The sequence below is a fragment of the Nannospalax galili genome, unplaced genomic scaffold, assembly GCF_000622305.1.
Source record: "Nannospalax galili isolate Female #2095 unplaced genomic scaffold, S.galili_v1.0 scaffold4, whole genome shotgun sequence".
Taxonomy (NCBI): domain Eukaryota; kingdom Metazoa; phylum Chordata; class Mammalia; order Rodentia; family Spalacidae; genus Nannospalax; species Nannospalax galili.
In genome coordinates, this window is record NW_008350321.1 from 109,296 (window position 1) to 135,929 (window position 26,634).

At 42.1% G+C, this 26,634-nt stretch overlaps 1 protein-coding gene across 1 annotated transcript in view; it reads right to left on the minus strand.

Moving 5' to 3' along the window:
• The window catches only part of LOC103745506 (zinc finger protein 160), an 87,514-nt gene extending 76,989 nt beyond the window's left edge, over window positions 1-10,525 (minus strand). Inside the window, 4 exon segments of the mRNA XM_008847429.3 lie at window positions 2,406-2,534; window positions 3,100-3,226; window positions 8,473-8,566; window positions 10,396-10,525. Coding sequence (XP_008845651.2) covers window positions 2,406-2,534; window positions 3,100-3,226; window positions 8,473-8,547 — 331 coding nt within the window. The 5' untranslated portion in view covers window positions 8,548-8,566; window positions 10,396-10,525.
• Window positions 10,526-26,634: the final 16,109 nt, after the last annotated feature.

The window sequence follows — 26,634 nt, forward strand, 5'->3', positions numbered from 1 at the left end:
TGAATGGATATAGAAAGTTCATAGATATACACAATGGAGAAGTATCAATGAGATCCTATCATTTACAGGAAAATGGACAGAACTGGAGGGCCATGTGTCAAGCAAAACACATAATATTTCTCTGAATGGCTTAATTTTACCCAAAATATGTAAGATTTTGTCTAGTAAAATAACGCTGAGGCTGCTATATGTTGTTGTTGCAAATAGAACTTCCTTATTTTGAAGGACAAATAAAACTCATATATTATACAGACATACCCAGAATCAACTCTTGTTGAACATACAGGTAAATTACATAACTTGGCTACTGAAAAATAATGCTTCTGTGAACAGACTACAGACAGCCCATGGTCACATCATACACCTTCTAGATCTATAATCAGAAGCTGGATTGTTCAATTATACAGTAATTCTACTTTTAATTTTTCTAGGGAGCTTGTATACAGTTCTAACTACTGCATATTAATCTACATTTCTACCAACAGTGTACAACTCTTACATTTTCCCCAAGAGCTATTCTGACAAATGGAAGGGGCTATCTCATTTGGGCATAAATTTGCATTGCTGTAATGATTAGTGATGTTGAGCATCTTTTCATACACCTATGGCCCATTTCTATATTTTCTTTTATGTCTATTAAGGCTGGGTATAGAGATGTGCACCTATAATCCTACTTACTGGGGAGCCTGAGGAGCCTGGTCAACATAGTGAGACCTTCATCTCGAAAAATGAATACATACAAAATTAAAAGAAAACCCATCTCAATTCAAATGGACTGCGAATATAGCTAGTGAAAGAGTATAAGCCCAGACAGGCCCTGGGTTTGAACTCAGCACTAGAAAACAAACAAACAAAACTCAGGCTGGTCCTTATTTGTAACTGGGATGTTTTCATGCTGTGTTATTTCAGGTTCTTACATATTTGGGGGATTAATTCTACTGAATATACAGTTTGGAAATATTTTCTCCAAACTCAGAGGCTGCCTTTTCACTGTGTGGTTTCTTCTGATGTATTGAAGCCTTTCCTTTGAGAAAATCTCAGTTTTCTAATTTTGCTTTTGCTGACTTTAGGGATCCAATAAAAAACAATGCATTGCTAAGACCAGTATGTATTACTCCTGCTTTCTAATAGTTTTACATTGTCAGATCTTATATTTAAGTCTCTAGTTGATATTTTTTCAGGCAGGGTTTTCTACATTGCCCAGGCTGGTTTTATACTTAGGAACTCAAGTGATGCTTCTGTCTTAATTTCCTAAGAAGCTGGGACTATAGGCACAGGCCACTACATCTGGCTCATTGTGCACTGGCTTTGTCTGTAGAGTGTAAGACAAAAGTTCAATTTCATTCTTCTACCTATGAATAACAAGGTTTTCTGGTAGCACTGATTGTAAAAGTATTCCTCCATTTTATGTTCTTGGCACCTGTCGTCTGTCTACTATAGGAAAATATCAGGGGCTGGGGTTTCAGATCAGATGTTCCCAGCACCCAGAAGAAAAAAACAAACAAAAAAGCAAAGGCAAAAGGAGGAAGAAGAAAGAAGAAAATATTCAATGCTGAGTAATGAAAATAAGTTCATTTAGGTCACAACACTGAGGCTCTTCTCAGTCAGTCCTTGAAGGGGTGCTGGGGTGGCGTGGGGAGAGGCTTAAAGTATACATAGCAAGATGGTGGAAATCAGTATGAAGAGGTCATGTGCTGGGATAGAGGAACAGAGAAGGATGCTAGGGTTAGCCTGATTCTTCTATAAGAACCCTCTCACAGAAACTAGCTCACTGCACTGAGTTCAGCATGCATCCTTTCTGAGGGAGGCACATCCAGTCACCTAAGTACTTCCAGCCCAACTCACTTCTTCAAAGTTCTACCTCAATGAGGCATGGAGGCCCACACTTTGAATCCCAGCATTTGGCAGGCTGAAGTAGGAGGATTCAGAGTTCAAGGTCAGTCAGGTCTCCCTACTGAAACCCTGTCACTCCTACCCCACAAAGAGAAAGTTCCTCCATGTTTCAAATTGCCACAGGAAGCCAAGCATCTCACTACGAACCTTTTTGAGATAAACTCAAACAATATCCAAATCACAGCACCTCTGTCAAAAATTAACTGTACATTAAATAGATGTGGTGGCATGCATTTAATCCTAGTTCTTAGATGGCTGAGGCAGGAGGCTCATCATGGCCAGCCTGGGCTACATAGTGAGTTTCAGATCAGGTTGTGCTAAAGAGTGAGACCCTGTCTCCAATAGAAAAACACAAGATTTAAAAAAAAAAATTAACTATACCCTAGCACCACTGGAAGGTGAAGGCTAAATTTTCATGCTTCTAAAGACTTTCATTTTCCAGGAAAACCTTGCACTCATAGGGTCTTCTAGATACTACGTACAATGGCACAGCTTCCACTATAAACTCTTACCTGCACTCATGCGTCTGGCTCTTGTCTGTCCTCTCAGTTTTCTGCTTATTTTCACCTCCCTCTCCACAGTCCAGGGTTCTTTCAGTTGTTCCAACATGGATATAACATTCAGGTTAGGAAGAATGACTCCTGTTTATAAAAACAAAGGACCACCATGTGCAATGGGTTTTTAGAAAAGCCCAGTCCTATGCTTATATGAAGAGAGGCTATCATAGATGGATATAGGAAAATATTTACAGATTTGTCACTGACTGTCTCCTTTTGGAAACAATGTACAGACATCTAGTTCCCTCTTAAGAATTGCTGAATCAAAAGCTTAGCAAAAGAAAATAAGGAATTATTTTAAAAAGTGGGTATTTTTAAAGTGTGCCATGAGTCAGGTGTAGTGGCATATGCCTCTAATTCCATTACCTGGGAGATGGAGTTAGGAATAGCTCACATTTGAGGCTACAGAAGCTATATAACTCAGAAACAACAACAACAAAATAATAAAACTACTATAATGGTCAGGAACATAGCCCAGTGGTAGTGTGCTTGCCTGGCATGTACAAAAACACAGATTCTATTCCCAGTACAGATGGGGAGGGGAGGAGAAGGGAGAGAGAAATGAAGACAGCATGGCTCCCCAGAGGCATGGAAGGAAAAGCACAGATACACAGCACAGATCCCAACTATTGGAGGAAGTCATCCTCACCCAGGGAGACCAAGTTTCTGTAGTTCTCTAACATCACATCCCTGTGCAAAGCTCTCTGATCAGGATCCAGGCATTCCCACTCCTCCTGTGAGAACTCTATGGCCACATCTCTGAATGTCAACTGGCCCTAGAAGGAAACAAACACATTTCACCATGAGGACAGTGAGGATCTTTACAGAGAAGTGAGGAGGGGATAGAACTCAAAGAACAGCCATGCTCATGCTGTGGAACTGAAATATGTATTTGGTCTTCATCTAGTTTCCGCACTTGAAAGTCACTTGACTTCTCCAGAGTGATAAGGATGGATTGTGTACTAAGATGATGGAGAACAGAGGTCCTGAAATAGCTTCAGGAAGGCAGGATGAGAGGGCGGGAACTTTTAGTCTCACTACCCATCCTCCAGTGAGGAGAGAAGAACTAAAGGTTCAGGTGAACACCAATGGCCAACAACATTAGCAACCATACCTGAGTAACAAAACATCCACAAAACCTCAAAAGGACAGTTTAAAGTTCCTCTCTGACATCAGTGTGGGCAATCCTACAGTGCGGCTCACCCAAGGAGGGAGTAAAAGCCCCAGTCCCTCTCCTAGACTTCACCTTGGGCATCTCCTCCATCCAGCTGTTCATAGCCTTTGGAATGTCCTTTATAATAAACAGGGAAGAGTGAGTAGTGTTTCCCTTGGTTTTATGAGCTGTTCTAGCAAATGAGTCATAAAACCTGGAGAGGGAGTTGTACAAGCGTCTGCCACTCAGCCACATGTGATGTGAGGTCCACACTCTGTGGACCTGAGTCTAGCACCAGGCACCTAGTGTCAGAATGCAACTGAAGCACAGCGTGGTGCACACTGCAAAAGTACTTACTTGGTATATGGAGAGAACCCTATACATCTGGGTCTCTAAAGCTTGCTATATGGTGAGTACACAGAAGAGAACTAAGTTGCTCATGTATTTCCAGAAGTTAAGGTGTTTCCAAGCAACACCACACCTCTCTAATTAAAGCTTTTCTGTAGGTGTTGCTGGTGCTTCTCACTTTGGTGGACAAGAAACACACAGACAAAAGCCAGCACAGGGCCTGCTCTCCTTTCCCGTTCTGTTACCTTCCCTTCCCATTAGGCTCCCTCTATTCTTCCAAGCCTTCTCTTTCCACTCTTTTCCCAGGCCTCCTAACCACCACCTGGCTCCTATCCCATAAAAGAAAAACAAAACAAAACAAACAACAAACACTCCCCCCCTCAAAAGCCACAACAGAAGCATTAGATACTGTGTTTTATGAACCAAGTGACAGGCATTAATCTATGAGATGAGCTACAACATCAGGGGTATCTTCCAAGATGAAGCCACAGAGCTTTAAAAAAGCACTCAGCTGGGTACAATGGCACATGCTTGAAACCCTAGCACATGGGAGTCTGAGGCAAAAGACTAAACAAGAGTTCAAGGATAGCCTCTGCTACACAGTGGATTTAAGGCAGCGTGGGCTGCATAGTGACACCTGGTCTCAAAGCAAAAAAGCAAAAAGAGAAAAGTCAGCATTTCTAAACGGGGTTGACAGTAACAGCAATGATTAAAGCTCACAAAGACTTCAAATACTGGGTACTCCAGCACCACAGTTATGAAAGTCCTACAGCAAGGTAGCAGCCCAGGGGAGAGAGACTTGTATTCACTTCCAGAGGCAAAGACTGCACCACCCACTGAGGAAAATGCTGAGTAAGGAACTAAACACAGGAAAGAAGCACCTGACCATGTCTGAGAACTGGATTTGACCCTGAGAAGCCACAATTAAGTTACACTGCCTCAAAAGCAAATTGGCAGATCAGGTAGATGAGGAAGCTGAAGCAATTCAAAGAAAGAACTTGGAACTTCAAAAAATGGTCACTATCCCCCTCATCCCCTGCTACACAAATATATAAAATAATAAAGGCTGCCTATTTATGTGCACACACAGGCAGACACACGATACATAACTGTGCTTATCAGTGTCAAGGTAATATGATAGCACACATCAAAGTTAAGATCACTGAAAATAAGATATACTTCTTGGTAACAATGTAAAATCACTCTTGATAGACAGCATGTGCTTGAGCATCTACACATGCATGACATATACCACTCACACCAAACCCAGAAAAATGAGCTGCTGTCTCAATCATGTGGCTCTAATGGCATCTTTCATCCCCATTTTTTCTCATATGCATCTCAGCATGTTTGGGACAATAAAATGCATAAGTCTAAAATATCCACATTAAAACCTAAAACTTTAATGTTAGATATTTAAATTTAGACATTAGGCAATAATAAAAAAAAGTTTTCACATTTATTTTACTAGAAAAACCAAAGCTTAACATTTGGAAATTTTATAGTTTTATGTATCAATTTAACGAACTAATATAAAGTATAATATACTTTTTAAAACTACCACATAATTAATAATAAGGGCAAAAGTAAATGTGAGGGGGCTGAAGAGATGGCTCAGTGGTTAAGAGCACCAGCTGCCCTTGCAGAGGACTCAAGAGTTGATTTCCAGCACCTGTGTGGCTGCTAACAACAGTCTGTAACTCCAGTTCCAGGGGCATCCAATGCCCTCTTCTGACCTCTGCAGGCAGTGCACAAAATGGGTGCACTTAACATGCATGCAGGCAATACACTCAAACACATAAAATAAAAATAGTAATATATAAATAAAAAGTAAAAAAAAAAAAAAAAAAACTTTAGAAAAGTAAGTATGAAAGCCAAGGGCAGTGGCACACCCTCTAATCCCAGCACCTGAGTCCAAAACAAGAGATTTGGAAGTTCAAGGCCAGCCTGAGATACAATAAGCCTCTAGCTCAAAACAAAACAAAACAGAAGTGGTAAAACACCATTTTTTAAACAACAACAACAAAAAATCTGGGGATATAGCAATGTACAATCTCTACTACCACCAAAAAAAAAAAAAAAAAAAAAAAGTGGGAAAACAAAACCAGAACAATTTATTAAACATCATGATCACCATTTCCTAAAAAAAGACCCCGCAAAAACAAAACTTGGGGGAGAGGTTACCCAGAGCTGCAGCCAAGCTCTACACAGCATGCTTGAGCAGGAAGCAGTGAGAGGGAAAGGATGAAAACACGGCAGGGGAGAGAACAGCACAGAACCAGACTGCTAAAACTAACAGAGGGTGCGGCTACAACACAGAAACAGGAAATACAGGAATGAGTGACAGAAAATTGTGCTTCTTCCTCAGTAGCCCTCATGAGATATATATACATAAACAAGGAGCATGCTTTTGGGAAATGCGCATAGCACTGAATTAAAAGACTTCAAGAATTCTGAAAAGGAACTATAAAGCTGCTGAAGTGATGTCTACAAGACAGAGGAATAGGAGCCAAAACCACCATCTCCCTGGGGGAGACAAGGATTTAATATGTGGACAGTTGAGAAATCTAAAATCTGTTAGAAAAGGCAAAATCTGAGATGCTGTGAGCATATGCTTAAGAGGGTAGACCCTGTTTCAAAAACAAAATCAAAACAAGCAAACAAACAAAAGACTTAAGGGATGGGGATTTATTTTGGTTCAAGGTTCAGGGTTCAGTTCACCATGGAGGGGAAGCCCAAAGCAGTGAGAGCTTGAGGCAGCTGGTCACATCCCCAGTCAAAAGAGAGCAAGGAAGTAAATGCAAACTAGTGTCCGCTCCCTCCACTTTATACAGCCATGACTCTTGGCCCATGGCATGCTCCTGCTCACAGTTAAGATAGATCCTCCCACAATCTAAGCCCCAAAGGCCATGTGCACAGGCCTGTCTCCCAGGTGAGTCTAGATTCTAGATTCTATCAAAATGCCTTTTCAGGGACCCCTGATAATACTGCATTCTGAATGGCATAAATGTAAGCACTGAAAACAATAGGACTGGGGGACCTCGCAGCAAACAACATAAGTCAATCCGTAGGGACCCAGGCTCAAGCTAGACCACAGCACTCTGAGGCAGCAGAAAGGCTACATAATTAGAGGCAGATAACGGGAGCATCTGAAGAGAAAAATGGCAAAAATCTTCAGTCAGAGCAGTATAATCAAAGGGCAGAACTTAGTAAAGGCTTGTTTTGCAAGCCAGGGACTTGAGTCTGATACCTAAAACTCAAGTTAAAAGTTAAACATAGTGGCAGTTGTAATCCCACGGCTGGGGAGGCAAAGTCAGATTAATTCCTGGGGCTCACTGGCAGGCCAGCCTAGTCTAATTGGTGAGTTCCAGGCCAAGGAAAGACTACCTCAAAAAGATAGTGGACAGTGCCTAAGCAAGAACACCTAAGTTGACCTCTACCTTCTATAAATGTGCACATGAATTCTCCTTCACCTCCACATAAACAGATCATAATCAAAGTGCAGAGAAGACACAGCTCCAGAAAAGGCTTCAGAGGTATCCAGGATCTCTTCCTGGGATGCCTAGAGGGTCCTTCTTAAAGAAAAACAGACAGAAAAACTGGGCAAGGTAACTGGTTTCCAAAATGCTGAAGTCAAAAAGAAGACACCAAAGAGAAAACCAAGATCCCCAGCACCCATGCAAAAGCTGAGCATATCTGTAACTCATGGCTGAGGTGGAGACAGGGGAATCCCTGGAGTCAGCCAACAAAACCAATCAGTGAACTCCAGGTTCAGTGAGACATAGTCTCAAAAAGTAAGGAGGTGAGCCACTGAGAAGAGTCTGATGTCAACCTCTGACCCACAAACATGTGCACTCATATGAGCACATACATTTACAACACACACAATGAGAACAGAAGCCTGGCATGTAGTATAATTCTAACACTCAGGAGGCCAGCCTAGGCTACAGAGATACTGTCTCTGGAAAAAAAAAAACAAAAACCCAAAAACTCCTTAGTGATGAAAGACAACACCCTCTACCAATACATCTATTCCATTTCCACTCCTTGAGATTCTGGAATCAGAAACACCAACTGACTTTATTACCTGCAATGTAATATATTAAGCAGAGCCTAATCATCTACAAAGGTCTCCTTCACCCCCATAAATTAGGAGGCATATGAACCCATTAACATGTGACTCCATGTGTGGATTCTTTTATCTATGTCTAGAGACCTAATAGTGCGCCCAAGCCTGTGATCCTTAAACGATCCTTCCTGCCCAACAATATGGAAACCCAGGGCCTTCAGTCTGGCTCAATCCCTGCCTTTTCAGGCACATACTCAATGGAATCTCCTCGTCATGGGGCCACTATGAGATGAAATCCGAACAGAGATGACAGGCTGAAGGAAGGCACGGTAAACACGGGTGAGAATGTCTAGTGGGAACCTATACTCAAAGCAGTCAGCAGCTCCCTTAGCAGCTCCCACACCCAGTACTTCAGGATGCAGGGAGGAACAATCAGCTGAGCATCACTTTACCTGAGTGAAAGCCATCCCTGGCACCTTTTCTTTTCTCTTCTTTCTCCTCCTTCTGGTTTCTTCCTTGGGTAACATGAGTACTTAGAAGTTAATCCTGAATGCCAAAAGAATACAGTTAAGTACATTATACGCATGCATGACGATGTCATAATAAAACTCTTCAGTTTATGCAATTAAAAAAAAAAAGCAAAGACTGAGCATGGCGTCAAGTACCTATAATCCTAGCACTTGGGGCAGAGAAGCATCATGAATTTGAGGCCAGCCTGAGCTACATACTGATTTCTAGGCCAACCAGAAATAGTGAAACTTTATTTCAAGGGTTAAAAAAAAAAATTATTTTTCAAATGCATATTGCTCAATACTCAGGATGAACACAACCACTTTTCTTTCCTTTTTGAGAAAGAGTTCCACTATGTAGCCAAGGCTGGCCTTGAACTTGTGATCCTCCTGCCTCAAGTGCTGAGATTATAGGTGTTTGTTAACCTGCCCAGCAACACACCCACTTCCTGTTCCACAGCTAAATGCACCAGGAAGGACCTCACCATGTAGAAAGACCAACCCATGCTGCTCACTGCACCTAGGGGATGTAGGTACAAGAAACTCCTGCAGGCCGGCCATCAGGAGACTTGACACTCTTCTGCTGACCCTGATCCCCTTCTCAGAAAGATCAGGAACACAAGGCCAACCTTGTACACTCTTGTACAAGAATGCATAAGCACACACATATATATATGCACAATAAAATAGATACAGGCAGATGTAGTTAGCTAAGTCCTACAATTATAAAGTCACCCTAGTTGACATGTTGAAGATTTGGGGCTAGAGCACTGGGGAAAGCATCTATGTGGAATGTTCATATGCTTCCTTTGTGTTATTATTTATAATAGGCAAACCTAAAGCAAGTGTTTCCCTGAGCATTGTGAGCTTAGCTAGCAAACTAATAATTCTTGAGCACCAGTTGATGAGAAATTCTAGTCACGACATGGGGATGGGAACAAAAATGGGGCAGTAGTGTGATCCCAGTTGTCAATCTGTGGCATCTAAGGCTATGTTCTGGCAGTGAACACTAGATCTGAATTAAACTACAGAATACTAAATTGGTGTCAGAGAGAGCTGAGAGAGAGAGCAAAACCGGCATACATTTAGGGTAGGTGACCAGAGGCAATGAACACACTGTATGCTAACTGTTCAATGTTTTAAGTGTTAGAGGGGGTAAAAAAATCCACCACTCTGCCACCCCAGGCAAACAGAAGGGTGACCCTGTCTAAATGAATCACATTACTGGGTTCTGGCTGAACAAAGACTATCAAGGGACGTTATCCTCTAACCTCAATAGTATTTATTTATTTAGAAGTGTCTAGCTATCTATTCCAGATTGGCCTACACTCTCCATGTTCCTGCATCAGCCTCCCTCCAAATGCTGGCATTACAGGTACGTAGCACTATGCCCAGCATAATCCCGGCACTTTACATTGCATGTGCCTGGTAGACGACAAGTTTTGCAATCTCCTTCTGCATCAGCATAATTTAAACAAAATTTAAGCTTGTTGAATTATAAAGACAGCTTGCGGTAATTATAAATCCCACAGCCTGCGTTATCCAGTCACCGCATCTCTCTTCTGGCCTTCCCTTCCCTTTCTTGATTTCGGTTTCTGTCCCTCACTCTGCGCTATCTCGCTCTCACCTTCTATTTCCGACTTTCTTTTTTTTCCCTGGGTTTCTGCTCATGTTCTTTCCTCCCCTTCCTGCTGTCTGTCCTTTCCTTGCCTCTGTTCCTTCTCTTCCATCTGTTCTTCCCATTCTTCCAACTAGCTTCACCTCTGGCTGCTCTTCCCTGGTCTTTTCTTCCCTGGCTCGCGATCTCCTTCTCCATCAAAGCCTCCGTGGCCTTGCCTTCTGCACCCTTCTAAGTCTGCACCTCACCTCCCTAGCGCGGGATCACCTTGCTCAGTCAGCTGTATGGACCAATCATTTCTCCTCTCCCTCTCAATGTGTTTGCTCTTCCACCTCGCTGCTTCCACTCTGCAAATCCCCGGTCACACTGGGGGTCGGGTCTCTCTCGTTTTCCCACTTTCCGGTTCCCACTAAGCCCCAGGCACTCCCGACTCTTTCTGCTGTGGGCAGGGTGCACGCTCCCCTGGGGTGGAGGGAGAGGCCTAGGGACCCTGCGGCGGCCCTGCCAGCAAAGGCAGCCAGCAGTGGGGCCAGACCCGAGGCCTCCGGCTCGGCTGTGCGGGATCCCCGTCAGGGCGCGGCCTCTCCGGCGGCTCCGACCCCCGCCCGGCGCCCCAGAGTGGCTAGGCCGGCGGGGACCCGAGGAGCGGAAGGGCCAGCCAGAGAGGACGCGGACCACGGAAAGCAGTCCTGAGGGAAACTCACGCGCCGCACCGCGCCCCGACCTTCACGTTACCGTACGGCTTCCGGGTCAGGGCGGAATGCGAGTGGAGTGGAAAGGAAGAGCCAGAGACGCCCGGGACCCACGAGAAAGAGGCGGGACGAGGGGAAAAACCCCGCGTGCTCCGGAACCCAGCAGGGGAAGACCCGAGATCGAGGCCCGGCGTGGGCTGTGACGCGAGGAAGTAGGCGGGGCCTGAGAGGAGGAAGGCGTGCCTAAGATGTGACGTGTGGAGGGGGCGGGGCCTGAGAAGAGGGGGAGGATGGGCCTGGGCTGTGACAAAGCGGGTGGGCGGGGCCTGGGAAGAGGAGGAGGACGGGCCTGGGCTGTGGCAGGAGAGGGTGGGCGGGGCCTGCGAAGAGGAGGAGGACGGGCCTGAGCTGTGACATGAGAGCCTGGGCGGGTCCTGGGCTGTGTCAAGAGGGTGAGCTGGGCTGGAAAGAAGCCGCCTGGGCGGTAATGCCAGCTGGTGGGCTGGGAGGGGAGTTGGCAAAGAGGTCCTGGGAAGAAGAGGAGGCTGAGTCCAGGCGGGAATGCGAGCTGGTGGGCGGGAACTCGGAAGAAGCGGTGGGACTTGGACGGGGAATGCGAGCCCGCGGGATGAGCCTAAGCTGAAAGGGTCTGGCTGGGAGCTGATGCAGGCGGGAGGGCAGGAGTGGATCCTTAGGGTCTGGATGAATGGCGGCCGGCTTCAGTGGGAATCACTGGGCAGGGTGGAGGATGCTTCCAGCCCTGGCTGGTCTGGCTGTGGAGGATTTTTCAAGATGTTGAGACAACTAAGTTGTCTCTAACAACTCTTAAATCTCCCTTGACTTAATGGTCTAGTGCCCCTCTTTTCGTGTAATCACACATAAAATTTTTTTATCTTTCTTTTGGAAAGTAGACATTTAAAGTCTTAGCCCTTCAAAAGAAATCATACGTGCAAGGTAATAGAAAATGCCAGTGTGTTTGAATAGGGCATGGGAAGTTGCACAAAAAAGGAAATTCCACTTCAGGAACATCCCCACCAAGTACAATGATAGCCTGCACCATAAAGACAATGTGCAATGTCTTTGCTTACTCAGATGTAGCATCTTTAAATCAGTAGTCCTCTTTCCCACCCTGGAGGCATCCTTAGACAGCTATAGTGAAGTTGGCTGATCAAAGGTAGGCAATGTAGCATTCTTACCAACAGTGAACAGCTGTAAGAGACACAAATACCCTCACTAAAAGCCTGCTGTGATAGGATCTAAAAACTCTATTTACTAACACAAAACACCTCCAGGACATATGGCATGTAAATATTTAAATCTGAGAATACAATCTTACAACAAAACACTCACTACAGAACATTTTCCAAAATACCTTTATAATAAATACAGTTTGAACATGCTCAATCCAAAAACTAAAAAGCTAATCTGAGCCATTCTGAAAGCTGACCTGATGCCTCAGTGGGAAAGTTCTGCTTCTGAGCTCAGATAATGAAGTAAAAATGCAAATGCACTAAAATAGTGTGTAAAATACTTTCAAATTGTATGTAAAATTGCACTTGAAACAGATTCCATGTTTAAACTTGAATCTCATCCCTGAATATGTCATGTGCATGAAAATATTTTATCCCCACAAAATCCTAAATCCAAAGCTTTTAGCCTCAAGCATTTTGTATGAGGATACTAAATCTGTATATGAGTGTATTTTTTGCAAGACTAACACTGAAGAAAACAATATTCTCTGAAGTACACAGTGAGAGGCAGTGGACACTGTGTCAGAGAGGAAGATGAGTCTCTTCCTAATCTGCATACTGCATCACTGTGTGATTTGCCAAACCAAGAAAGCCATCTTTAATGTTTAATGAAAAGAAATGTAATATTAAGAAGAAGCATAATAAGAACTCAGCTCTCAATCTCTAATGGAAGAAAAATCTGATCCTGTGTTTGAAGGATTTCCATTTTCATCTATTGACCTGTTACACTAGAGTTCCTAAATAAACAACAGCATCTTTCTGCAATGTATGCACCTTGAATAAAGATTTTCCAAGGAAAGGGTTCCATTATCTTAAAGTCAGTTATAAAAGAAAACACCTTGCTTATCACTAATTTCTCCTTAGCTCCCCATTCTCTTCCTGATTAGTAACATTTTGGAGAAGGAAACACACTCATGTAATTGTTCAACCTCAAGTACATTATAAAACCAAACAGAACAAATTTTGCTTCTCAATGATCTTTTCTAGTTCTTCAGTTGTTTGTGCCTATAACAAACCACATTTGTATGCAATTTCTTTCATGCTACTTTATAAAGAACTACAAGAGCATCCAGATAGCTTCTCAAAACAATCCCCCCTCCCTGCCCCCAGCCTCACTGTCACTGTGGAATCCACTACCTGTCTCCAGTCTATTCTGAAGCAAAAGTCCCTCCCCTGGGGCCATAGTCCAAAGAGTGCCTCTTTCTGTGTTCCCTGTCATTAAGTCACAATGAAATGGAACCACAGTGAAGGTGAGAGAACACTGAGGGATGGCTCTGGATGTGTTTATAGAACACTGCAGTTCCAGAAATTAGCAGGTGTGTTTTGTCCAGTTAGAGTTTAGGGCCAGGAAAAGATACAACAAAACTGCAGTTTTGCTCAGTGAAGAGAAGGGGGAAGAGAAGAACGAGCAGCTGAGAGATAAGCATATTTCTTGTCTCTGAGCCTTTGACCTTGCCTCTTTCCTGATGGCATTCATAATTGATGGAGGACTAAGTGTCTTAAATTATAACTGAGAATCCTCCCTTAAGATAACCACATACAAACCCAATTTTGAAATATTTTAGGTATCTACCTGCTGAGACGCAGAATTCTTGGTCTATTCCGTATTTCAGGTGGACATACTAAGGTTCAGAGGGCAAAAATCATTTTACTAAGATACCCCAAACAGGTCTCAGTTGAGCAAGAACTCAATGTAACAATTCTGAAAAGGTACATTGGATCAGAATTGGGAAGGGTCTTTATTCCAGATTGCCTTCATGTCCCTGAATAAGAGAAGCTTTAATTTTGTGGCTTTACTCAAGAACGTTTCCTTCCCAGAAAATATATTTTAAAATATAAAAATTTTTACAAAGATACTTGTGAGACTCCTGGATAAATGGGTCAAACTGTGCAGATCATTTGCGAGCCATCTATTATGAATGATGAGCTCTGTCTAAAGAATATTTCACAGTAATTGAACTCACTCTTCCACATCTGCACAGGAGGTCACAGAGGACCAGAAGAGAATACCTACTTAGTTGGAGACAGTAGAGATCAGGCTGTGCCCTGCCATAATTTATTCCATATTGTGTGAAATTCTTTCTTCAGGCTGTGCCTTGCCCTGACAGACTCCATTTTGCAAGCAGGTTTGACTCTGTGGAAAATGTAAAAGAAAGGTACTATCTTTTCTATCAAAGTGTTAAATAAGACAAAACTTCATGTGAAAAAAATAGCAAAAGTCACAATGGCAGAAATATAAATTCCTCCAAGTTCTATACTTCTTGAAATCAAATATATGTTTCAAGGTTTCAATCACTGCTGAAAATTGCATTCTTATCAGCTGCCTCTCTTTGAGTTATACAGTTGCATAGGAATGTGAGGCTGAGCTGTGACTACATACAGTGAGGCCCAGAACCCCTTTGTGCTAGGAATAAAAACCCAGCGGGACCTCCTCTGTGTGTACTGGCTTGCAGGACTTAGAGCAATTAAGTGCCATTCTGAGAAAGAAAACTTTTTGCCTTGACAAAATATTTTGCATTGTGTGGTCATTTTCTTGAGAACCAAATGCATTTCTAACATGTCCATTTTGAGGTGGGAGGATGACTCTGCATGTCGGTGGACAATGAACAGTCATTTTGAACACATAAAAATCATCCACAGTCTGAGTAAAACAATGTAAACATACTGGAATGAATTGGGACAATAGGAACACATGGATGTATTAAATTCTTATCAGTGAAACCAGGACAAGAACATCTTGATCACACCAGACAAGGGCAAAAGCGCTGAACTAGACCTCATAAAGAGAACACCTAACATTATGATGGATGGCCTCTTACTCTTACATGTATGGTTTATACTCCAGAGGGCATCTGCTGAAACCTCCTAGTTCTGGTGTCTCAGAACAAAGAATGGGACCAGAAACACATGAACAGTCCTAGAAGCAGTTTATTTAAGAACAGAAAGGCAATCCTGAGATTGGAAGTGGGCTAGAAGCCTGGACAGGTCTGAAACTCAAAAAGCCCTAAACCACATGCCCTTTCTGGTCATTTATATAACTTTAAACTCCTGGAGATCTCACAGACTCTTCTTTTGAGTGCTCTGTTTTGTATATGCATTCCAAAGGAGCTAGGATGGGTCAGTCTTCCTCTGACCACTCACTTTTTTTCATACATTTTTCTTTCTCTACCTCTGTTGTCCTGTATACAGTCCTGTCATCTGATGACACAGACCTAGTGTGTGTATCAGTGGAGCCTCACAGAAAACCCTTGACTGTCTCCCAGAACTTCAATATGACTCAGTCTCCACTGTTGACTCAGTCTATGATGTCTGTCTGCCCATTTGTACCTGCCCGCCATTCGTCCTTCAATTCCTCCATCTGGACCTGGTCCTGCCTTTCACTTACATGCCCTCTACAAGATTAAACTCTGAAATCACATACTAAGCATTACTCATTGGTATTTTAAATTTTTGACTTGATAAATCTCTATAAAACACAACACTGCCCCTCTGCAGGTAGTCCTCACACTGAATCTTGCTAGTGTAAAATTCTTACCTCTCAGCTGGTGAAAGACTTTAGCCAGTCTTTGGAGTTCTTTCCGTTCCAGTCCCCTCAGTTCTCCCTGTCCTTCTGTCTTGCCTCATTAGTACTTCAAACTTGATGTCCTGTGCACCAAGATTTGAGTTTCCCCTTATTAGTGCCTGGAGAGGATCACAGAATAGGGTAACTACTCGGAGAATGATGGGATATGCTAGTGTGTGGATCACCGTGTCCCTTTCATCTCTGCTTGCAGAAGAGGGAAATCAGAAATGTTTTCATACATATGTCTTTGTCCTTTTCCCATGACTTGGACATCCAGCAGTCAATTAATGAGCAAGACAGACCAGAAGCCAAAGATTGTGAAGCAGATGCCAGATCCTTCCATACATTCTCCTGCTCAAAGACCCACTAGAGATATGACCTTGATGGAGAAACTGAGGAGCAGTGGGGCCAAAGGCTTCCCTACCAGAGGAGGATGAAACCACGGTCAGTAGATCTAGAAATTCTGAGAACTAGGGGGGTCTGAGGAGCAGTTAAATATGAATGCTTCATGTCTGTGAATCATATTCCTCTAAAAATGTTTTTATTACATTTTTTGTGTGTTTGTGTGCATGTGACAGAATAGAGTGAATGTGGAGGTCAGTTCTCTCCTTCCATATTAATGCCAGAAATCAAACTGAGGTCATAATGCTTGTATCACTGTGGCAAAGTGCTTTTACCTGCTGGATCATCTTGCTGGATCTGACTTGTGTTGTGCTTTATCCAAGCCTTTATCCTGATTTGTATGTGCTTTATCATTTGTGATATCTTTACTCGGCTGAAGGGTTCAGTGAGAGTCATATGGGAGCAACCAAATCTCTGATAAATGTCAAAAGCAGCCTATCTAATACACAATCTTTTATTCATTGGCCCCTTATTTCATTTGTTTATTTTTATTTTTAGTCTATTGGTAGTGGGGATTGAACTCAGGACCTCACACATACTAAACAAGGTTCAACCACTGAGCCATGACCCATCTTCTTACTGTTGGATGTGAGACAGGCACTCTACTGTTGAGTTATATATCCAACCATCTTTTCCCTTTTTATTTTGAGATAAGATTTCACTAAGTTGTCCAGGCTGGCTTGGAACTCACAGTATAGACAAGGCTGGCCTCTGTCTTATGATTCTTCTTCCTCAACCCCCTATGTGCTGAGTTCATAGGTGTGTGCCATATTACCCGACCCACTGCCAACTCTTTATACAGTCTTTCTCCTTGGACTTCTCTGTGAAATGGGTTCTGGGGAAAACTGTAATATTTTCAATTTCCTGGCTGCTAAGAGGTCATGGTTCCAGATTTCCTCCTGTAAGTCAATTTCCGACTCCACAAATCTATCCTTTTGTTGACTTTTGAAAGCTGCCTGAGAGTCCTGGCCCCTGTTCTCCCTCCCACAGGTAAAATACAAGAACTGTGGCACTTTGGTACACTACAAGGAACAGGTGATGTTTTATTTGAAATGCTGGCGCCAAGCCCTGCATATCCAGCCCCTGGGCTCAAACACTGAGGAGAATCAGAAATCAAAGAAGCCCCAGCAGATCCAGGCTCCAGGGCTGGGTAGCAAGACCGACAGAAGGAAGAAAATCAAAGGTGAGCACTCACAGGGGCAGAGGGTACCTTGAGCAGCAGGACTTGAGCAGACAATGGCTCCCTGTATGTTCATTATGCATGGACTCTCTAGTGACAGAGGAAGGAACCAGAGTGCACACCTTCCAAGGCTCACACTGGGAACTCATTTAGGGAGACTCACTAACAGTGAGAAAGTGGGATGTCTTCAGATGCTGCCCACAGCTGGCAGAACAGCAGTAGAATCTAAGTGAAAGCATGCAGTTCTTGAGCAGATGTGGCTCAGTGGGTAGAGTGCTTGCCTAGCATACATGCCCTCTTTACTTCCATCCTAAGTACCCCATGAATTGGGATGATGCATGCTTGTAATCCCAGCACTTGGGATATGGACATCAGCCATTCATGGTCATCCTAAGCTACAAAGAGAGTTGAAAGCTAGCCTGAGCTATACAATACCCTTTCAGAAGCTTTTTTTAAAAAAAGGGGAAATACACAATTTCAATGCCTTGGTATTAGGAAGGTTCTGGATATGGGACCTGTTTCTGATGTAGGAGACAGTGAAGGTTAAGATAAGCAAAACTCACAGTGGCTTCAGTGCCTCCATTGACCCAAGCAAGGATAGGAGTCACCTTTAGGACTGTGCGGGGTTCCCTGTTACGGGTATAGACAGGGAGGACAGGAACATCCTAACATCCCAATAGTCAGCAAGAAGAGCAACCAGAAACAGCTCTTCTACAGAACATTCCCAGAAGGTCCCTAGAAAAGGCCCTGAGCTGCTGCTGGAAGGAAGCAATGGAGTCAGGTGTCTTTCTGAGGGTTAGCCTTGCTCTGCTGCCCTGCTGTCCTGCTGCATTTCTCTGGGCTCCTGCTTTGCTGCTCTTCTGTGCTCCTCCTGTTGGGATTATAATAAAACCCAGGCATTCTGCAGGAGTGCTGCTTTAGTTTTCTTCCTCCTTCCCTTCCCTTTCCTCTTGCCCTGCCCACCCTTTCTCTTTCCCTTCTCTCCCCTCCTCATTCCCTTTCTCCTTTGTTGTCTACCTACAATATTTACAATCTCTAGATATATTAGGTCTACATACAGTGTTTTCTTCCACACAGTCAGTGAACATCACCCACCAGCCTATCAGAGGCTATTGGCAAAAGCAAATGGCTTTGTGGAAGGGTGCCCCTGTGAACAGCACGGAAGGGTGTGGTCACTAGCTTTTCCTATCCAGCGTGCCACACTATGCAAGTGCAGTAAAGGAGCTGGTGCATCCTGGAAACTGCCCAGGTGGAGTTCAGTGTATTTCAGGGAGCGCTGCAAACTGGTGGTGGTTTCTAGAGGCCTGGGGACCTCAGGTGTGTCAGTGCCACCCTGTGGGTCTTCATCCACACCTACCAGATGCGCATTAGTAACGTGACCTTGGTAAGGATGAGGCACTTCAAAAGCAACAGCAACAAAAGCAAGGTCTACTGCTTGTGTAGTGGTCTGCAAAACACCCAGATGAATGTCTCTATGCCAGCGTTTAGTTTACCAATGTAATCTTAGAGGTCATCTGCCAAGAAGGAAGACCTCATCCCTGCATTTGGGACAGATGACCAGACTGAATTCTGTAAGCAGGCTCAGATCACATAAAGAAAGGCACCACAGCTGGAGCAAATGTTTAGGAACATTACAACAAATGTGGCAGACATGAGTGTGACCCAGTAGCAAATACATGCTATGCTGTTACCCTGGCAGAGAGCCATGTCAGGCGCCTACTGTGCAGTCAAACCAATAATTTTTGTGCACAATAAAAAGAATGAAAAAGAAAAAAACTGAAGTGGCCACAGTTTGAAATTATCTTGACGTAAAGACATATAAAGACAATTATCATGGATACACATGACATAATTACATGATATCAACACATGGAAACATAAAAATACATGACATGGAATTTTAAACAATACTTGAAAATGATTGTCATAGACATATATGGAACAATTACATGAAAACTAGGTGCACCCAAAACACACTACGTACCGTGCCAGCTGTTGATGTTTAGTCCCAAAAGTAACCATGGACACAGGGAATGCTTATTTCAAAGACAGCAGAGGGCTCAGCACTTCCAGGTGAGAGTCCCAAATGTTCTTTTGTTTTTTTCTTTTATTGGCCTTGCAAAAACAATTACAGCATGTGAAGCAGAAGCACAGTACATGATTACTCACAGGACACAAATGTTTTTCCCAGCTACTTTTCCCCAGCTACTATATAGGGACAAAGTTCTGCTATGGCTACTGACTATCTTTAAATTTTAGAATAACGAGCTCAAGATGAAGATTGTGGTTTCGGTCAGTATGCTGGCCAACACTACACAGTTCCTTGTGTGCAATGAACTTTGTGGCATTTTCCAACTTTTTTGTGGCCTTCCAAAGCAGCTTGTCTAGTTAACTCTGTGCTGTCTAATTTCTTTCCTTTATACTATTTGGTTCCCTGTGCTCTAAAAGGTCTTAGAGCTTTTTGACATTTTAAGTTAACATTTTTAAAAGCCAAGGTCTGTAACAAAAAATCTTGTACTTCAGCTTGTGAGACAGCTTTAGTAATGGCAGCTTGTAAATGAGACAAAAAATCTGTATATGGGTCCTTAGCTGACTGTTTAATTTTAGTAAATGATGCTGAGGAGTGTCCAGGGCTTGCAACTTTATCCCATGCCATAAGACAACAAAGCCTTACTTGGGAAATGGCAGTGTCAACATATTGAAGTTGCCTCTCAACTCCAAGCCATGCTCCAGACCCCATTAACTGTTTAGATCTTATAGCAATATTGTTGCACTGTTCAGCTGTTATAGCAATATGGCTTTCTTGATTTTTTGAGCCATAGTTACAGCTTCATCTTGCCACCAAGGTCTAAATTGCAAGTAAGTTCCTGCCTCCAAAACTGCTTTAGCTAAAGCTTCCCAATCAAATGGTATTAATCTAAACTCTGTAGCAAGACCTTGTAAAATTCCTCTAACATAAGCAGAATGCATCCCATCAGTAACCACTGCTTGTTTTATTTCTTCGATAGTCCTAAAAGTTACAGGAGTATGAGAAAACTGGAATGCCCCTGCTGGATAGTCTTCATTTGGAGGAACTTGATTAACAGGTACAGAAAAGTTGAAAGTATTATTTATAGAACATCATTTACAGGCTTTTTGAAATTCTGCATGTTTAAGTCCAGACTTATATTTAGCCATATCTGTTTCCTTTAAACTTGCATATTTAGGATTATATGGAGGAGAGTAATGTTCTTCAGTTTTTTCCCCTTTTTTTTGTATTGCCAAGTTCTTTATCTCCTTTGAAAGTTCCTTACATTGAGATTTAGAAATTTTTATCTCGTCAGAAGATGAGGTCTCTGTCTCATTAGTCTTTTTAATTGTCTTCATTTGAGGACCAGCCTCACACTCCTCATATGAAATCTCTAAGACAACCTTCTAATTCTGGAGATGATTCTTTAATAACATCTAAAGGTATTTGAGGTAAGGGCAGGGTCATTCGTAAGTCATCAGCAGAGAGCTACCCCTGTCCACTTTGTCCTTCCTTAACATCTCTCTTTTGTTTTTTAAAATGTTCACTATTAGAGAGTCCATTATCTGAGTGGCTCTTTGAGTCTGTTTGAAAAGGCTATAAAGCATTAGAAATTAAAGTACAAAGAGAACACACCAGAATGGGAATTATCTCCCCTTGCTGATGGGCTCTCTTTAAAGATTTTATAACTTGAGTCCATACTCTATAGTTTAAAACAGTCCACCCTTTTAACCTGTTTATATAACTGCTTAAAAGTTTCATCTTTTACATTTACTCCCCTGCCTTTCAAGAGGGCATTAACAACTGGATGTATTGCTCATCCACTGACTGGGAATTCCCCATTTTACTTTAACTTTGCCAACTATTGCCGAAAAATTCGTTTACCTCCCAAACCGTTTCACTTTTGGTTCCACCACCTTAACTTGAAACCCTTTCACCACATTCCCTAAGCCCCATGTTGGGTGCCAGCTGTAGAGACTCAGGTCTGCTGGTGGACAGTGAAATGAGAGAAGGCAAAGGACTCAACTCTCAGGTGAAGAACAGTAAGTTTAATTCTAAGAGTGGCTCTTTATACCTAATGAGCAGGGTCAGTCAAGGATACAGTTTGCAAAACATAAATCAAGCAAAGTTCAAATTAAGGGTATTTTTCTTTTCTGTTACTAATCAAGCTCTTTCCCAGAGCTCCAGTCTGTGAGAAAGGAAAACACAAGCCCATCCACTATCCCTCTTACTGTCCCAAGACAGTGTTTTGCCCTTGATTCTGGGAGGTGGTGTTCTGCCAATGTCCAAACATTCTCTTGTTTTCAAGAGACAGCTGGACTCTATCTTGTCCCTGATTTACCTTCTGCAGAACTGAGCACCATCAATCTTGGATATGTTTTTATTTTTATCACAATGTCACTTGACAGGTACATGGGTGTATATGTTGGCAGTTACTGAAGTTCTCTTTCAGTCAATGTATTTAAGTATTATTTGAAAAGATTTCATTGGATACTGTTTTCCAGTCACTTGTCCTATCTTCAGGTCAACTAGCAGAAATAGTGCAGTTATTCCTACATCACCATAATAAATCTCTAATTCATGGAAATCCAAAAAAAAAAAAATCAAATGAAACTGTTCACAGAAAAATTCCGTCTTACAATTCATATAGAAGAACAAAAGACCCAAAACAACCAAAAAGACTCCTGAACAGAAAGTGATATTGGAGGCATTACAATTCTCATTTTGGGGGCTGGAAAAATGGTTCAGATGTTAAGAGCACAGGCTGCTCTTGCATAGGAATGGATTCTATTCCCAGGCCCCACATGGTGGCTAACAGTGGTCCTTAATTCAAGTTCCAGGAGATTTGATGCCCTATTCTGACCTTTGTGGGCATTGCAAGGCATATATACATGCAAACAGAACATTCATACACATAAAAATAAACATTAAAAATTGTTTAATTTCAAGAATATCCAAAAACGCAGACAATATCCATTGCCGATTTATAACACAGCACTGCAGTATTTCAGCAAGCAGTATGATATTGGGTAAAAAAAACACATGTAGACAACTGGAATATAATATCCAGATACTGTATCTGGATCCAGAGATAGGTGATGTGGCCATGAGTTCTACTAATTGATTCCTACATGAGTTCTGCTAATTGAACTGAGTGAAGAAATTACAGGTGACAGGAATAAAGTATCCAGAAATTAACCAAAGTACCTGTAGCAATTCAGTTCTTCAAGAACTTTCAAAACATATACTTGTAAAAAGGAAAGACTTTAAAGATTTTGCTTTTATATTGGAATTCCACATGCATAGGTCCATACCTCTCACATTTAAAACATTCAACCTGGGCTCAGAATATAGAAGATTGGACAGAGTACTTCCCTTACATGCACAAAGCCCTGGGCTCCCTCCCCAGCAAGACATGTATTGGGAGTTCTAATCCTAGACCTCCAGTAGTAGAAGCAGGAGGAGCAGGAGCTCAGGGTAATCTTTGGATACATAGCCCATCCCAGACCAGCCTTGGTGACATGAGATCCTTTCTCAAAAAATAATCACAGCTGGGCGTGGTGGTACACACCTTTACTCCTAGCAGAGGCAGGCAGATCTCTGTGAGTTTGAGGCCAGCCTGGTCTCCATTAGCGAATCCAGGCCAGCTGTGGCTACAGGGAAATCTTGGCTCAAAAAAGACCCACCCCCCCAAAAAAATCACCCCCAGGTATGAAATAGCCAGTTCTTCCTACAAATGCAGAATCTTATATCACATGCAGTTTAGGTATGGCTGTTTTCTCAGCACTATGGTAGCTAAGGCAAATGCATCATGACTTGAAGGCCCTCTTTTGCTACAACATATTCCAGGCCAGGCTGGGATACCAAAGAAGTTCAATTTCAGTTTGGAGAGACAGCATTAACATGAAACTAAAATATTTTGAAAATTTAGATTTTATACTTTAGTGGAATACAGATTTTTAAAATATGTTCTAATGATTTTATAAATTTCCTCAGAGTCTGTTGTTATGTTTCTCTTTTTATGCCTGATTTTAATTAATTTGGGTCCTCTTTTTATTTATTTATTTTATTGGACCACAGGTTCCTCAATCTTGTCAAGAAATCAATTTGGTTTCATTGATTCTTTGTGTTGTGTATTACATTTCTATTTTATTAATTTCAATCCTGTTTTTTGTATCTCTTCCCATCTTCAGCTTTTTAGGTTTTTGTTGTTGGTTTTCCAAGGCTTTCAGGTGCATCATTAAGCTACTAATAGGAAATATATCTAATTTTCTGATGTAGGCACTTAGTGCTAAAACTTTTTTCTTAGGACTGACTTCATTATGTCCTATATATTTTGTTATGTGGTATTTTAATTTTCACTCAATTACAAGAATATTTTAATTTCCTTTTTGATTTATCTCTTGATCAAATATTCACTGAATTATGTGTTTACATGACTTTGTGTATTTTCTCCCACATATATGGCCTACCAAAGTTAAATCAAGTGAATATATAACTTAATCTGCCTAATAAGAACCAATAAGGTAGAAGCAATAATTAAAAATCTCCCAACTAAAAAGAAGAACCAATCCCAATAATCTATTTCTGTAAAATAGAAAAGGAACACTTCTGTTCTAGTCTGCTTTTAATTGCTGTGACAAAACACTTTGACCAAAAGCAACTTGGGGAGGAAAGGGTTTATTTGGCTCATATCTCAGTTCATCACTGAGGGAGCCCAAGGTAGGAACTTAGGGCAGAAACCTGAAGGCAGGAGCAGAAGCGCAGGCCATGGAGGAATGCTGCTTACTGGTTTGCTCCTCTGGCCTGTCCTCAACATGATTTCTTACAACATAGGCCCACCTGCCCACAGATGGCACCACCCACAGTGGGCTGGGGCCTCCCACATCACTCGGAGATCAAGAAAATGCCCTACAGAAATGGCCACAGGCCAATCCAATGGAAGCAATTCCCCAATTGAGGCTCCCTCTACCCAGGTGTGCCAAGTTGACAACCAAAGCTATCTATCCATCACAACTTCCAGATTCTTTCTAGGAAGCCAGCATTACTCTGATTCCAAAACCAAAGACCCAACAAAAATTAGAATTACAAGCCAATCTCCATAATGAATAAAGACACAAAAATTTTAACTTAAACACATGTAAATCAAACTCAAACACACACACAAAAGATCATCCACCATGATCAGCCTCTCAGAGATGCAGGGATAAACATATGTAAATCAGTAAATGTAATCTATCACATAAACAGCCTCAAGGATAGAAACCACATGATTATCTCATTAGATGAAGAAAAGGCCTTTGACAAATTCAATATCTCTTCATGATAACAGTCATAGAAAGTAGAAAATCTAGGCATACGGGGACTTATGTCAACATGATAAAGGCAATATACAACAAGCCCACAACCACATAATAGTAAATGGAAGGAAAAAAGTATTTCCAGTAAAAACAGAAATGAGACAAGGATGTCCTTTCTCTCCATTCTCATTCAATATGCACTTGAAGTTTTAGCTATAGCAGTAAGACAAATGAAGGAGATAAAGGTGGTACAAATTAGAAAGGAAGGACTCATGGTATCCTTTTTGGCAGATGATCTGGTTCTATATATTAAGATCCCATCAGAAATTTCCTACAACTGATAAACTCATTCAGCAAAGTAGCAGTATACAGTGTTTGAACATTAGTGTATTTGTATACCCAGAGGCCATATGGGAAGAAGCACACTGCCAGACAGGAGAGACCTCCCTTTGAGTATTTGGTCAGAGTAGTCCAAGAGACTCCCAAAATAATACAGGCTATTGCTGCAGCTCTTGGTTTTCTCCCAGAACTCGAAGGTAAGATCCTACTGCTGAAGGCAGGACATTCTTCAGACACAGGACTTGGAGCAATGAAGCAGGAACTGACCTGGAAGTCTTCTACCTGAAGACTAGCTCTCATAGTTCTAGAGGATACTATGCAAGCTTCTAAGGGAGAAAAATCAATCAATGGTCCAACCCAACCCTAAAGCCTAATAACCATAACGACTGGCATAGAAAACTACCTCTATTGGTGCAGTAGTGGCACTGTTATCTGGAGGGTAATCAGCAGTGGCCTAATTGAACATCATAAAATATCTCTAAGACCAGAACATGTATTGGTATTGCCATTAGAGTCTTTATGTGGGGAGGATTCATGCTCTGGACCAGCAGCTCCATGGCTTGAATTCTGTATAGGCACAAGAAGGCGCAACACATTCATCTCCTCAAAATCTATACCAGATCTTCCCCTGAAAGATGTGCTATGTAAACTATAGCTCTGGTGGGCACCTGTGTCTATGTTTATAACCTATCCTCCATGAATCAACTTATTTGATATTGTATAATGATCCTGACTGGCTCATAGTTAGCACATTTGCAATAATTTCTGAAATTTTTCCTAGTGTTAGCCCATTTCTGCTCATGAGGAGAATACATGATAGGTCAGTACTGGAATTTGACATTTCTTAGATCTTAGATCCAATGGCAACCCATTATTTGCTATTTTCAATAGCTACATTGAGTTTCTTTTCTACCAACATTGCAAGTTATGAAAGTTATTAATACAGACTATGAGTAACATCATCTTTAGTTCATCTGGAAGACCTCAGAAGTTGGATGCTCTTCTTGAGTAGTGAGAGGCTGTGTGGTCTGCTGAGTAGGGCCAGTGTACCACTGATTCAAGGTGACAGGGATTTTCTGATGTTCCAACCATCTCCTTCATGAGGAAAGGCTGGATTCTATCCACATCTTAGAAGGTTAAACTGCCTCTTCCAACCTGAGCTTGGTCTACAGGTCTTCATATTAGAATCTGCATGATCCAGCTCTGAGAAGTTGGCTCACGTATTCCCAGTGACCGTGGTACAGGCAGTCCCCACAGAGGCTGCTTGAACCGAGAGCCTATAAGCTTGTTCCAATTCAATGGAGATGATTACTGCTGAACCATGACAGGACCAATGATGTGATCAACAGACTTTCTAGTGGTATCCATGGAGACACAGGCATTCCTTTTGATCTGATAATTGAGCTAGGAAATTTTAGTACAGAAAATTCAGGCTCTTGGAAGTGGATTTGTCCAATACTTGACCAACTGTATGTGAACAGGCAGGTGTGTGCATGCACATCTGACTAAAGTCAGGGTTATTCTTCATATAAATCATTAATGCTCAACTACATGACTATTAAAGTGGCAGATATAAAGGAGTGATGAGTAGGGAGAACAGAATGCCGTAAAGGGTCAAATTAGTGATTACTTCTTTGGAAGATTCAAAATAATTATTTGTACAGTTTTGTGCAATTATGTCTTAAGTTTGTTCACTGATTACAAATAACTGAAAAATTTGGAAGTCCCATGCATGATGACAAATATGCCAGGTA